At 50.3% G+C, this 14,324-nt stretch overlaps 1 protein-coding gene across 1 annotated transcript; it reads right to left on the reverse strand.

The window, feature by feature from the left end:
* Positions 1–246: 246 nt before the first annotated feature.
* On the reverse strand, positions 247–11,037 carry SLC25A45 (solute carrier family 25 member 45). The gene is made up of 6 exons (XM_056853636.1): positions 10,971–11,037; positions 9,267–9,310; positions 8,807–8,878; positions 7,134–7,319; positions 3,334–3,601; positions 247–523 (listed from the first exon to the last, which is right to left on the reverse strand). The coding sequence occupies exons 1-6, from the start codon at positions 11,005–11,007 to the stop codon at positions 255–257; spliced, it is 876 nt and encodes a 291-aa protein (XP_056709614.1). The 5' UTR covers positions 11,008–11,037; the 3' UTR covers positions 247–254.
* Positions 11,038–14,324: the final 3,287 nt, after the last annotated feature.

The following is a 14,324-nucleotide window of genomic DNA, read 5'->3' on the forward strand; positions in this document are numbered from 1 at the left end:
CTGAATACCAGCACAGGGAGGAAACATCAGGGGAAGGCCTCAGTCTCTGTTCCCCATTTTCCCTCCAAAGGAACTGGTTGGCCACTGTGTGAGACAGGATGCTGGACTAGATGGACCACTGGTCTGATCCAGCATGGCTTTTATGTTCTTCCCCACGGGTCTCTGGGCTGCAAGGAGTTGGAGCACAAGTTCATCTAGTGGTGCTACTCCATCCCACAGGGTGAGGTAAAGTCGAGTTGTGGTGTTCCCGGAGTTCAACAGGCAATCTTGAGGAGGCACTCGTAGCTCAAGAAGGTGACCGCGTTCACAGGGAAAGCACGGAAACTGTTCAGCGCAAGGCTCTTGAGGAAAACCTGCAGTCCCTCCTTCCGGGCACTGGTGAGGATGCAGTGCAGGATCCCCCGGTACTCCTTCCCCTTCATCCCGTCCATTTGCAAGCGGGCCTTCACCACATCCATGGGGGTGGCCAAGGCCCACGAAACACTTCCAGCAAAGCCTCCAGCCACGAGAACTGTTACTGGGCCTGGAGTGGGAGAGACAGATTGGGGAAGAAGAGTTGGTATTTATATGCCGACTTCTCTGCCACTTAAGATAGAATCAAACCGGCTTACAGTCACCTTCTCTTTGTGTGTAGAAGTGGGGAAACAAATCCAGTTCACCAGATTCGCCTCCGCCGCTCATGTGGAGAAGTGGGGAATCAAACCCGGTTCTCCAGATCAGACTCCACCACTCCAAACCACCGCTCTTATCCACTACACCACACTGGGGGAGAGAATGAACCCTTGGTGATGAAGATGACAGAGATGGATTCTCAGGGGTGGGGGACTCCTCTAAAAGACATGGTATTGCTGTGGGAAGGCATCTGACTTAAAGCGATGCCTTAGGAGAGTCAGGGCCTTTGACAATATAAGAGCATGAATGTTTTTTATTGGCGGTTGATGATTCCCTCAGCGGGGGCTAGTTGTCAGGAAATGGGTCCCCTGAAAGCTAGCTTCCTTGTTGAATGAGACGTTGGAGAAGATGGTCTCACCAATGAAGGGGGAGGTATGCAAGCATCTGTGGGAAAACAGCAATTTGGACTTTGGAAGAGAAAGGAACACCAAATCAATTCTCCATGTATATTGGTAAATAAGGCAAGTCTTACAAAAAGAAGGTGGGGAGGGGCTTGCATGGTTTCCCTTGTTACTGCTGTGACTGCTGATACAGCGCACCAGCAATGGGGCTTCCATGTGGCAGTTTCCTTGCCGCAGTCCCCTCTAGCAGTCATACCCCCCATGCACCACCCGGGGGGCTTTATAGTGCTGTTTGAGAGTTATAACGATCTGTTAGGTTTTCTGAATTCCCAGATTTTGTCTTTAACCAAGTCTCTGCACCCCCTTTTGTTGATGAGGTATGCCTTTCCCCTTATATCTCCACAATGAAAAGGGCTAGCAGAGCCCCTGATATACAGATTACTATATAATTATAGTGATATGCTAATGTGTTGATTTAAAAGCAAAGAAGAAAAGCCCCCACTGTGGGGCACTGGGGCAGGGAGAATGGTGCCATTGTGAGCAGGCCTGGTAAGATCCAGACAAAGACCCTCCACAAAGCGAGCTTGGGAAAGATTGTAGGGATGACTGCGAGGATGGTAAGATGCACAGAAGCAACAGAAAAAACCTGCTTCCCACTAATATTTGTACCAAAAGCTGGGATAAATAACTTGTGTGTCACTTGAGTTTCCAAGGCTTTCTCATCAGGAAACCAAAGCCTCCTAACCCTAACCTCAGAACTACTGCCTGGGAAAGCAGGTAGCATATAATCATATAAGAGCAGCGATAGCTTTGCCTCCCGGCTGCCTCGTGTTTCCTTTGCGTACTCTGAAAAGACTCCTGCAGACAGATCTTGTTGGATTTCGCTTATGATGCTTACGCTGAAGGCTTTTTGCCATGGAACTAGCAATTGCTACCCACTGGTTGAATATATTCTGCAATTCCAAATTCCTGTTACGTATGCAAAGTCATTGTGGTTTTCTGCACTTTTCTTTTCAGGGAGCGTTCTGAGCCATGCATCATAACTTAAAATTGTGCACATTCTCGGGGAGAGGTGGAATTGTCTTCCTCCGGAACCCATACTGAGTCTGTAAAGTGGAACCCAGCCTGGAAAGCCTGATCCAGAAGGGAGTGAGGATGCACTCCCCCCTTCCTTTTCAGGGAGGGAGGGAGACCGTCCCATTAATATGTTCTCTATATCCCCTCTTCTCCCCTCCTGATCTCAGGGGACATAAGAACATAAGAAAGGTCATGCTGGATCAGACCAAGGCCCATCAAGTCCAGCAGTATGTTCCCACAGTGGCCAACCAGGTACCTCCAGGAAGCCCACAACCAAGACAATTGCAGCAGCATTGTCCTGCCTGTGTTCCAAAGCACCTAATATAATAGGCATGCTCCTCTGATCCTGGAGAGAATAGGTATGCATCATGACTAAGGTTGCCAACCTCCAGGTACTAGCTGGAGATCTCCTGCTATTACAACTGATCTCCAGCTGATAGAGATCAGTTCTCCTGGAGAAATGGCTGCTTTGGCAATTGGACTCAAAGGCATTGAAGTCTCTCCGCTCCCCAAACCCCGCCCTCCTCAGGCTCCACCCCAAAAACCTCCCACCGGTGGCGAAGAGGGACCTGGAAACCATAATCATGACTAGTATCCATTTTTTACTAATAGCCATGAATACCCCTCTCCTCCATGAACATGTCCATTCCACTCTCAAGTTGGCAGCTATCCCCACATCCTGGGGCAGGGAGTTCCACCATTTAACTATGCATTGTGTGAATAAATTCTTCCTTTTATCCATTTTGAATTTCTCACCCTCCAGCTTCAGTAGATGACTCTGCGTTCTAGTATTAGAATCATAAAATCATAGAGTTGGAAGGGACCACCAGGGTCATCTAGTCCAACCCCTTGCACAAGGCAGGAAATTCACAACTACCTCCCCCCCACACCCCCAGTGACCTCTACTCCATGCCCAGACGATAGCCAAGATGCCCTCCCTCTTATCATCTGCCTAAGGTCATAGAATCAGCATTGCTGACAGATGGCCATCTAACCTCTTCTTAAAATCCTCCAGGGAAGGAGAGCCCACCACCTCCCGAGGAAGCCTGTTCCACTGAGGAACCGCTCTAATGGTTAGAAAATTCTTCCTAATTATGGGACCCAGGCTGCCTCCTTCCCATCAAATTCCCTTCCCTGGTGGGCTGGGCTTTTGAGTCTGCTGGCGTTCAGAAGCAAAAGCGGTGGGAGACCAGACTGGCCCCAGCCTGGTGCCTTCCCCCTTAAGCCCCGCCTGGCCCCTCACCTGGCTCCTGCCCTTCCACAGTCATCCCCCTGCAGAGCCCCACATAGGTCATGAAGTACATCGCCATGGTGGGGGTGTCACGTAGCACCAACGCCAAAGAGCCTCGGAAGAGGCCTGGGACGCCCTCCTGCCGCAGTATGCTGGCGGCGCAGTGTACTGGGCCCCTGTACAGCGGCTGGGCCTCTGCCGGCAGGGTGCCACGACGGTAAGGGTGGGTCTGGTTCTGCAGCCGGACTTTGACGAGATCCACAGGGGCCAGGACCACAGCCTGCAGCAACACAGAGAACGGCGGTGATATTTGGTTATTTTTTCTAGGCGTGCAGATGCCGTCAAGTCACAACCCCAGCAAGAGACTTTCAAGGCAAATGAGAAGCAGAGGTAGCTTGCCCTTGCCTTCCTCTGCAGAGTCTTGCTTGGTGGTCTTCCTTCCAGTTACCGACTCCGCTTAGCTTCCGAGACCTGGCTAGATTCTGCTGCCTTCCCTCCCGGTCACCCTTTCTACAACTATAGGAGGTGGAGGAGGAGGAGGAGGAGAGTTGGTTTTTATATGCCGACTTTCTCTGCCACTTAAGGAAGAATCAAACCGTTTTACAATCACCTTCCCTTCCCCCCACAACAGACACCCTGTGAGGTAGGTGGGGCTGAGAGAGTTCAGAGAGAACTGTGACTAGCCCAAGGTCACCCAGCTGGCTTCATGTGTAGGAGTGGGGAAACCAATCCAGTTCACCAGCTTAGCTTCCACCGCTCATGCGTAGGAGTGGGTAATCAAACCCAGTTCTCCAGATTAGAGTCCTCCACTTCAAACCACCACTCTTAACCACTACACCACGCTGGCAGATGGAGGGTGAAGTATGAGGGGGATTGATGACTCTTGGGACTGAATCTTCTTTTAAGCTGTCCACTCTTTGTAAAATCCCCTCCCTTTATGCCGCTTTTTTTTAGCATCAATGTATTTGCCCTATGCAGGGTTCCCCAACACCTTTCCCGGCACCTGCCAAATGTTTTTACAAAGTGGACGGAGCCAGATGAGGCTTTTGCTCAGGAAGGTTTCTGATTAGCCATCAAAGAGTTGATTGGCAGGGCAGATTTAAAAAACAACAACGTTGCTTTGGCAGCAGCTGCTACCACAACACAAGAATCTTCTCCGTGTGACTGAAGGTAAGCTGCAGCAGCCATGTTATGTCTGGCTCCACCTCCTGTGGCAGCGATTTTGTGGCAGATATTTTGTGGCTGCACCCACCACATTGTGTCAGAATTGCAAAGGTGCCCACAGACTCAAAAAGGTAGGGGACCCCTGGCCTAATGGATGTACACTCGGATGTAAGAAAGGGGAGGGGCCATGGCTCAGTGGCAGAGCATCTGCTTGGCATGCAGAAGGTCCCAGGTTCAATCCCCGGCATCTCCAGTTAAAGGGACTAGACGGGTAGGTGATGTGAAAGACCCCTGCCTGAGACCCTGGAGAGCCGCTGCCGGTCTGAGTAGACAATACTGACTTGGATGGACCGAGGGTCTGATTCAGTATAAGGCAGCTTCATGTGTTCAAAGCTCACGCTGGAAGGAATGTTGTTAATTTTTAAGATGCCAGTGGATGGCTGTTTTATTTTTGCTGCAGCAGCTTAACACAGCTACCTGCCTGGAATTATTACAAGGGGGGATCTCTGTGCTGTCCAAGCCAGTCAGCCATGGAAAAGAGCCTGCGGGACTCTGACCGAGAGAGGGTTGAGCCGGCCCGGCCCGAGACATTCATTGCACAACAGGGGGTTGAAAATCTCCCTCCCCAGATTGATAGAGTATAAAAGGTTTGCATCATAGATTCACGTTTTTAATATGGAATCGTATTTATTTATTTTAAAAGGTAAAGGTAGTCCCCTGTGCAAGCACCGGGTCATTCCTGACCCATGGGGTGATATGACATCCCGATGTTTACTAGGCAGTCTTTGTTTTATGGGGTGGTTTGCCAGTGCCTTCCCCAGTCATCTACACTTTACCCCCAGCAAGCTGGGTACTCATTTTACCGACCTCGGAAGGATGGAAGGCTGAGTCAACCTTGAGCCAGCTACCTGAAACTGACTCCAGTTGGGATCGAACTCAGGTCATGAGCAGAGCTTTTGACTGCAGTACTGCAGCCTACTACTCTGTGCCACGGGGCTCTTTTAATTTATGTAATTTATTTTGCAAAACGTTAAATTGCAAGAATAATGTTTGGGAGAGAAAAAAATGGAGAATTGAATGGGGATGAGTAAATCACCCATGTGATATACTGCTTCAAAACAATTTTTATTATGTTCGCATTAAAATTAATAAAACATCTGGTTGTTTTTTTTAAAGAATACACATTAATATTGGACACAATGCACTGCGAAGTCCCCCCCCCCCCCCCCGCCCAAGGCCAATTCAGCAAAATGGAACGCGGGCAAAACACAGGGAAATGCAGGGGGAGAGGGAGGTGATCTCTGACAGTCGAATATGGCATGCATAATCAAAACGAAGACCAGTAGTCATCAGAGGGGTGATGGCGAGTGAAACAGCCATGCATAAAAGACCAAAGGTGCCTCAGAACTTCTCTTAGGGCTATCGTGGTGGGTGGGGGATAGATGGGCAACTGGTAGGGTTGCCAGGTCCCTCTTCATCACTGGTAGGAGGTTTTTGGGGGCAGAGCGTGAGGAGGGCAGGGTTTGGGGTGGGGAGGGACTTCAATGCCATAGAGCCCAATTGCCAAAGCGGCCATTTTCTCCAGGTGATCTGATCCCTATCGGCTGGAGATCAGTTGTAATAGAGGGAGATCTCCAGCTACTCCCTGGAGGATGGCAACCCTAGCAACTGGTTGGTCATATTAGGCTTGCCATCCTCCAGGTGGGGACTGGAAAACTGGAATTACAACTGATCTCCATACTACATAGACCGCTTATTTATTACTTATTTAAAACCTTTATTCCACTGCTCTTGGAGAAAACGGCTGCATTAGAAGGTGGGCTGATTGACATTATACCATACTGAGGTCCCACCCTCCCCAAATCCCACCCTCCTAGGCTCCACCATCAAATCTCCAGGTATTTCTGAAACCAGAGTTGGCAACCCTAAGCCATATGGGGGGGGGGGAATGGGCAGCCAAGAGGACTGTTTCCTTTTTTTTTTTTTTTTTTGCCATCAAGTCATAGCCAACTTATGGTGACCCAGTAGGGTTTTCAAGGCAAGAGATGAACAGAGGTGGGTTGCCATGAGGGTTGCTAGGTCCCTCTTCACAACCGGCAAGAGGTTTTTGGGGCAGAGCCTGAGGAGGGCGGGATTCGTGGAGAGGAGGGACTTCAATGCCATAGAGCCCAATGGCCAAAGCGGCCATTTTCTCCAGGTGAACTGATCTCTGTTGGCTCGAGATCACATGAACACATGAAGCTGCCTTATACTGAATCAGACCCTTGCTCCATCAAAGTCAGTACTGTCTACTCATACTGGCAGCGGGTCTCAGGAAAAGGTCTTTCATATCACTTACTTGCCTAGTCCCTTTAACTGGAGTTGCCGGGGATTGAACCTGGGACCTTCTGCATGCCAAGCAGATGCTCTACCACTGAGCCACAGCCCAGATCAGTTGTAAAAGCAGGAGATCTCTAGCTAGTACCTGGAGGTTGGCAAAACCACTTGCCATTGGCTGCCTGTGCATAGCAACCCTGGACTTCCTTGGTGATTTCCCATCCAAGAATTAACCAGGGGTGGCCCTGCTTAGCTTCTGAAATCTGACGAGATCGGGCTAGCCTGGGCTACTGCTTACACGTGCGCAATCCAGAGGACAAGCCATCCCTTACTTGCACCAGTCCTGAGAAGCAGCCAGCTATGAAGATGTGGGTGTAGCTGGGGGGGTTGGAGCGACGGTCCCGGCGGTGGGTGTTGCTGAGGTACAGCAGGGCGTTGCTGTAGGCACCAAACATGACGGAGTTGACCATGGCCACACTGAGCAGCGGGAAGCTCATGCCTTTGAAGAAGCCCAGGATCTGCAAGGGAGAAGCAGAGGGGGAACTGGTGGGGTTGAGAGAGTGTGACTAGCCCAAGGTCACCCTGCTGGCTTCATGTGGAGGAGTGGGGAAACCAACCCGGTACACTAGATTGGAGTCCACTATTCATGTGAAGGAGTGGGGAATCAAACCCGGTTCTCCAGATTAGAGTCCACCGCTCCAAACCACCGCTCTTAACCACTACACCACACTGGCTGGTGTATGTGAATGAATGCAGAAGATCAAGAGGTAACTTTCCAAAATGTACATAGTGTCAGAAGGCAAAGCTCTGCTGGCAACTCCCAGGGGCCCCTGCCACTCTTCCTCCTGGCTGGGGCCACAAAGGCCACCCCCAGCCCCAGCCCAGTTCGCAGGCACCGACAGGGGCAAGCAGCAGCTGTCCCTGCTTGTTGGATTGTCCTTTCACACCTCCGGCCAATGATGGGGATGGGGATTGGCCAGCAAGGGAGAAAGATGAGTGGATAGCGGAGGGGAGAGTCTACACTGTGGGTTCAGTGAGAGCAACTTGCCCCAGCTGGCTCTGGGGTGCCTGGGGACCCCCTGAGTAGGGTGGCCAGGTCCTCCCGGGCTACTGGCAGGGGGTGGGGGGGAGGGTTATCAGCTCCAGGTTGGGAAAGTCCTGGAGATTTGGGGATGGAGCCTGGGGAGGGACCCCAGGGTGTACAATACCAGTCCACCCTCCAAAGCATCCATTTTCTCCAGGGGAACTGACCTCTGTAGTCTGGAGATGAGCTGTAATTACAGGGGATTCCCAAGTCCTACCTGGAAGCTGGCATTCCTACCCCTGTTATCCGTCTGACAAAGGTGGGGGGGGAGAATTCTGACCATTTCCCTGGATTTTTTAAAAAACTCCAGTACAGAAACAAAGTACTTGGTACGGTAAGGCAGAAAATGCGCTTGCCAAAAGGTCCCGTGTGCATCACGGCTGAGCTACCACCTGGTCATCTGCATTCATTCTTTGCTGCCTCCTTTCTGGGCTTCAGCGCTTGGCTGTTTGCGCCTTCTCTTTTGCACGGGCAGTGCCTGGAACCATTTTGGCGCCAGCTTGGTGCCTTTGGTGAGGGTGACCCAGCCCACATCATCTGCTCTACTAGGTTGATACCTGCACACATCGTATATGAGTGACATATACAAACCAGTATTACAACTAGAACCATTCAGATCAGATGTTTGAGTAATTGGTAATAGATTTTACAACCTATACACAACCTTGGTTTGATTTGAACTGTTTGTATATGTATGTATGTATTTATTTATTTCTGTAAATGTGTGCGGGCTTAACATGGGTTTTAATTAACCACTGATGAAGGCCCAATAGGCCGAAATGAGGAAATGCCATTGTGCTATTTTAATGTTTTTAAATATTTTTAACCTTTACATAGCGCTTCGAATAAATTATATTTTCAGTATATTATTCCTCTCTTTTTTCTTCCACCGGTGACCCAGCCCATCCTATGCATACAAACCGTTTCGTCGCGGTACGTCCTGATGATGCAGTCCAAGATGCTTCGGTAACCAGCCTGCGTCTGCAGCCGCACCTAAAACATGACAGAGTTGGTAGCAGAGGGGCGGGGTGGGTACCGAAAACTACCCATAATTGGGAAAAGGTGGCCCAGAATTAAACCAGTGTGCGACTTTATCTACTGAGAGCCAGTAATTTGCCACTCATAAATTACCCCAAGTGATGCTGCTGGGCAGGACAGGGCCTGCTGAAAGCCCAGATCCCCACACCTGTTGTACTGCTCTGTACAGCACCTTGCACGCTGTTAGTGGTTTACACAGAGTATATACCCCATTTGTTCAAAGCACCCGATGCTTCAACCACCAATCTTCTCTCCAACTGGGATCCCTCCCCTTTGGCCCTCCCCAAAGCCAGAAGGACCTTCTCCACTTCCCCTGTGCAAATTTTCCAGCCCCACAACACACCTTCACAGTGTCCACTGGATGCCCTAGAACCAGCCCGGCTGCCCCTGCAGCAAAAAGAAAGAGGAGTTAGTGGGGCTGCCTTTGGGGTGCTGGTGCAACTGGAGGGTTGCCAACATCCAGGTGGGGCCTGGAGGTCTCCCGGAATTACAAGTGATCTCTAGATGACAGAGATCAGCTCCCCTGGAGAAATGGCTGCTTTGGAGGCGGCTGGACTCTATGGCATGGGTGTCAAACATAAGGCCCAGGGGCAGGATCTGCCCCCTTGAGGGCTTTTATCCGGACCGTGAGCCAGCCAAGGCAGCCACCCCCGCCCAAAGTCCTGATCTGGGCTGGCAAGCCTGCTGCAGACTTGCTGGCCAAAGCAGCCACCCCCCCACCCCACCCCCGCCTCAACGTGTCAATCATCAAAGACGGTTAAATAAAAGAAAATACTGTAAGAGTGTTATTGTTTTAAGCATGTTTGTATTTTACATAAAAAATAAAGTAAAAATAATATCATTAATTGGATTTGCCTGTGTCTTCTATAAAGTTTGTATCTCTGGTACCTTGTATTAAATTTTATGGTATGCAAGGCCCGGCCCGACCAAGTGACATTTATGTCATATCCTGCCCTTGTAACAAATGAGTTCAATACCCTTGCTCTATGGCATTATACCTAGGGTTGTCGGGTCCCTCTTCGCCACTGGCGGGAGATTTTTGGGGCGGAGCCTGAGGAGGGCGGGGTTTGGGGAGGGGAGGGACTTCAATGCCATAGAGCCCAATTGCCAAAGCAGCCATTTTTCTCCAGGTGATCTGATCTCTATTGGCTGGAGATCAGTTGAATTAGCAGGAGATCCCCTGCTACTACCTGGCAGTTGGCAACCCTAGTTATACCCCACTGATGTCCCTGCCCTCCCCAAACCCTGCCCTCCTCAGGCTCAACCCGCAAATCTTCAGGGATTTCCCAAACTGGAGTTGGCAACCCTTACTGGATGGAGTGTTGTAGTTAGTTTAAAGCCTGCCTTAGCCCCACAGCCTCTGAAGGGCCGTGGGCAGGAACCTTGTTTTCAGCCCCTCATCTGTGGAATAGGAATAAGGCAGACTTGTGACACTGGGTTTCCGTGAGGGGAATGGAAATCTGTGGCAGCGGAAATGTTTGGCAGGTCAAGGAAGGGGGAAGGATTCCTCGCAGCGAAACCAACTCAAATCCATTCAAGAAGAAGCAGAAGCATAGTTGGTTTTTATATGCCGACTTTCTCTACCACTTAAGGGAGACTCAAACCGGCTTACAATCACCTTCCCTTTCCCTCCCCACAACAGACACCCTGTGAGGTAGGTGGGGCTGAGAGAGCTCTAAGAGAGCTGTGACTAGCCCACAGTCACCCAGCTGGCTTCATGCATAGGAGCAGGAAACCAATCCAGTTCACCAGTGTCTGCCGCTCATGTGGAGGAGTGGGGAATCAAACCTGGTTCTCAAGATCAGAGTACACCACTCCAAACCACTGCTCTTAACCACTACACCATGCTAGCTCTCAACTACCTTCTACTCTGGAAAAGGGGTGCCATCACACAAAGGCCTCCACAGAGGCCATGGGGGTGGGTGTTCCATACATCTTCTAGGCAGGACACAAATAATAATCCAGCCCCACCTCAGTTCCTGAGCCAGGGAGGAAGCCTTCTTTTCTGAGAAAGGAGTTGCTGAGGAGGGAAAAATTTAGGCCTTACCAGAAATCCATCCTGCAGCGAATTCTGCGCTGGACATGACACCCAAGAAGCAGGGCACTCCTGAAAGATCTGCACCTGGAGGTGGAAATCTGGTTAAAATGAATCTTTCACGTCGCCTTAATCTTTAACCAAGTTCATGCCGCTGAGGCGCGTTCTTCCCCTTTTGCCTACAGCAGCCCTGGGTTGAGGAGGGTTGTTAACCCGCAGGACTCTCTGTGATGAGGCGCCCCGGGCTGAGAAAAGTTCCACAACACAGCAAATCTTAAAAAGGGGTCCATCAGAAGAAAGACAGCGGGGAAAGGGCCCAAGAAGGGCTGTTGCAGATGAGGCATTTTTCAGACCTGACAGATGCTCATGGTAGGGCTTGCATGGCGGGTAGGCTGGGTGGGTGGGAGACAGGATTTTAGGGAGTAAGTCTGCCTGCAACAGGAGCCCACGAGAGATCAGGAGTGCACAAATGCTGCCCAAGAGGGCCAACCCAAAATGTTAGCTGGAGCCTCACCACATGGAAATTAAACTTCCTGGAGCAATCCCCCCCTTTGCTCCTGCCAACATCTGGCAGAGCATGACGGACCTTTGCTCTGACCCAGCAAGGCAACCTGCCTGCTCTCAAGCACCCAAGCGCTTCTCCAAGCCCAAAGGACACCGCTGAATAGGTTAATGAATCCCCATTTGTTAATGAATCCCAGTTCGTTGACGAATCCCTCCTATGTTCTGACAGCACTGCTTTGCTCCTGTGAGCAAAGCCTTCTGAAAGTGCCACCCTGCAAATGGGTAAGATCAGCAACTGCCTACTCACATTCTCGGTGGCGATTCCCACCTTGTGGAACAAACTGCCTGAGGCGGCCAGGAAGCCACCCACACTTCTGTCAGAACAGGCAAAACAGGAATGTTCAGGAGGGCATTTTTAGTAAGGGATTAGAACTGTAGTAGAATGGAACCGTCCAGGAGGACACCTTCCTAATGGTATAGGGCTGCAGTCTACTGCAATGATGATTGTGGGTATCACCTGCTTTTACTGCATTAACATACTCCTTGCAAATCCACTTTCTGCATTTTTATTTTATTTTTCCATATAAAGGGAAATACAAAGGGAAAAGGGGGGGAAGGGGGTTTCAGCATTATGAATAAGAGGGGTGAAAGAATAAAAATAGAATACTAGAATCATAGAGTTGGAAGGGGTCACCAGGGTCATCTAGCCCAACCCCCTGCACAAGGCAGGAAATTCACAACTACCTCCCCCCCGACACACACCCAGTGACCCCTAGTCCATGCCCACAAGATGGCCAAGATGCCCTCCCTCTCATGAACTGCCTAAGGTCATAGAATCAGCATTGCTGACAGATGGCCAACTAGCCTCTGCTTCAAAACCTCCAGGGAAGGACAGCTTACCACCTCCCAAGGAAGTCTGTTCCATTGAGGAACCACTCTGTTAGAAAATTCTTCCTAATGTCTAGACCAGTGATTCCCAAACTTTTCAGGCCACTGCCCCCTTGGTTCCACAAACTCAACCCCAGTGCCCCCTACCCTATCCAACAACACAGTCGAAGGGGCCCACCTCTAGCACCCCCCTGCTGACCCCTTGCCTCTTAGTGCCCCCCTAGGTAATCCCACCCCAGGAGGTGGTACTGCCCACTTTGGGAACCACTGGTCTAGATGGAAACTCTTTTGACTTAATTTAAACCCGTTGGTTCTGGTCTGATCTTCTGGGGCAACAGAAAACAACTTGGCACCATCCTCTATATGACAGCCCTTCAAGTACTTGAATTTGGTTATCATATCTCCTCTTAGTCTTTTCCTCTTCAGGCTAAACATACCCAGCTCCTTCAACCTTTCCATATAGGGCTTGGTCTCAAACAGATTACATTGCCATGCTTGTTCAGCACAGTGATACAAACAAAATAGCTTTCCAGCTTGAAGGAAAAGCTTTAACATTGCAGATAATACCACATAATACCACATAAGACTAGTAACCTTCACTTTCTGCATTGTTGATAGTATACCTTGCTTCAGATCATCTGTTGCTCACTTTGTTTTCTAATTCTGTAATCCTAGCCCTGGTGCAGAGTTCAATGGCTGCCTGATGCTATCTTGATTGCCCTGTTTTACATTATGCAATCTGCCTCGAGTCTCAGCAAGAAAGGCAGGCTATAAATAAAGTCATTAATTAATTAGTTTTCACCCTCTCTTTCCAACTGTCCTTTGAATGTATCTGTGAAACTGGCTCTGTCCAGCTACTACCACAAAGTTACTAGATTCCGGACAGGTCTTTCCCCCCTCATTATTGTTGCAAAGGGAAGTGGAAGGCAAGAATGTGAGAAGTTGATCAGGAGAGAAAGAATGATGCAGAGGGCAGGAGCGGCCATTTGGGAAGGCAGTTCTGCTACCCACTTTCAGAGGCTTCGCGACCTACTTTTGGGTCCTGGCCCACAGATTGGGAAACAGTGGGATATGGTACCTTATTATGCTATCCATCTCTGTTTGTAAGATCCCAGCATGCCTAGAAATTGAGGTGTGCTGATTGCCACTTTGAGGTCAGGAAGCAATTTTCCTCCAGGCCAGTTTGGCCAGGGATCCTGGAGGATCTTCTGGGCATGGAGTAGGGGTCACTGGAGATGTGTGTGGGGGAGGCAGTTGTGAATTTCCTGCATTGTGCAGGGGGTTGGACTAGATAACCCTGGTGGTCCCTTCCGACCCTATGATTCTCTGAGGGATCTCTGAAAGAAAAAGGGACTGGTGCTTTCGCCCACCTGCAGCTGGAGCCAGAGGAGATGGTGCTGGAGAGGTGGGGGTATTTCTTCATTATGGCCCCATCCAAGGTCCCAGAAGCCTCTACAGAAATCTCCCAGCATGCATCCTGGCTGGCCTGGAGCTCTGCAGTGCCAGTCCACTTTCCCCCCCTCAGGTAGTCAGCTTGCCCCTTGGTTCCTCTGCCTGGCAGCTTTGCCCAGTGCAGAGGGAAGCAAGCCGCAGCCGCAGACAGCCAGACCACTCCTATGGCTCTTTGCAACAGAAGCATGGATAAACATAGGCACATTTCCCATCAGCAATGCACATGGACGTCCGGCCACCACAAGGCGGCAGTAGGAGCCTACCCGAGCTTGTTTGATGCATGGATTAAACTAGATGCAGAAGCAGCCACCCAAATGAGGGCTTGGATTGTACCAACCAGGCACAATGCCACACACTCAAAGCAGCTACTAGGGATGCCAGCCTCCAGGTGGGACCTGGGGATCCCCCAGAATTACGGCTCATGTCCAGACTACAGAGATCAGTTCCCCTGGAGAAAATGGATACTTGGGTGGACTGCATAACATTGCACCCCACTGAGGTCCCTGTCCTCCCCAGGATCCA

This window comes from Euleptes europaea, chromosome 7, assembly GCF_029931775.1.
Source record: "Euleptes europaea isolate rEulEur1 chromosome 7, rEulEur1.hap1, whole genome shotgun sequence".
NCBI classification, from domain to species: Eukaryota; Metazoa; Chordata; class Lepidosauria; order Squamata; family Sphaerodactylidae; genus Euleptes; species Euleptes europaea.

Bases quoted from the DNA above. Each gene is read 5' to 3' on its own strand.
- SLC25A45 (XM_056853636.1), bottom strand. From the start codon at position 11,007: ATGTCCAGCGCAGAATTCGCTGCAGGATGGATTTCTG. The intron at 8,879-9,266 runs GTGTGTTGTGGG...GTCATGTTTTAG, and splicing joins ATCCAGTGGACACTGTGAAG to GTGCGGCTGCAGACGCAGGC. The intron at 7,320-8,806 runs GTTTGTATGCAT...TCTCCCTTGCAG, and splicing joins GGACGTACCGCGACGAAACG to ATCCTGGGCTTCTTCAAAGG.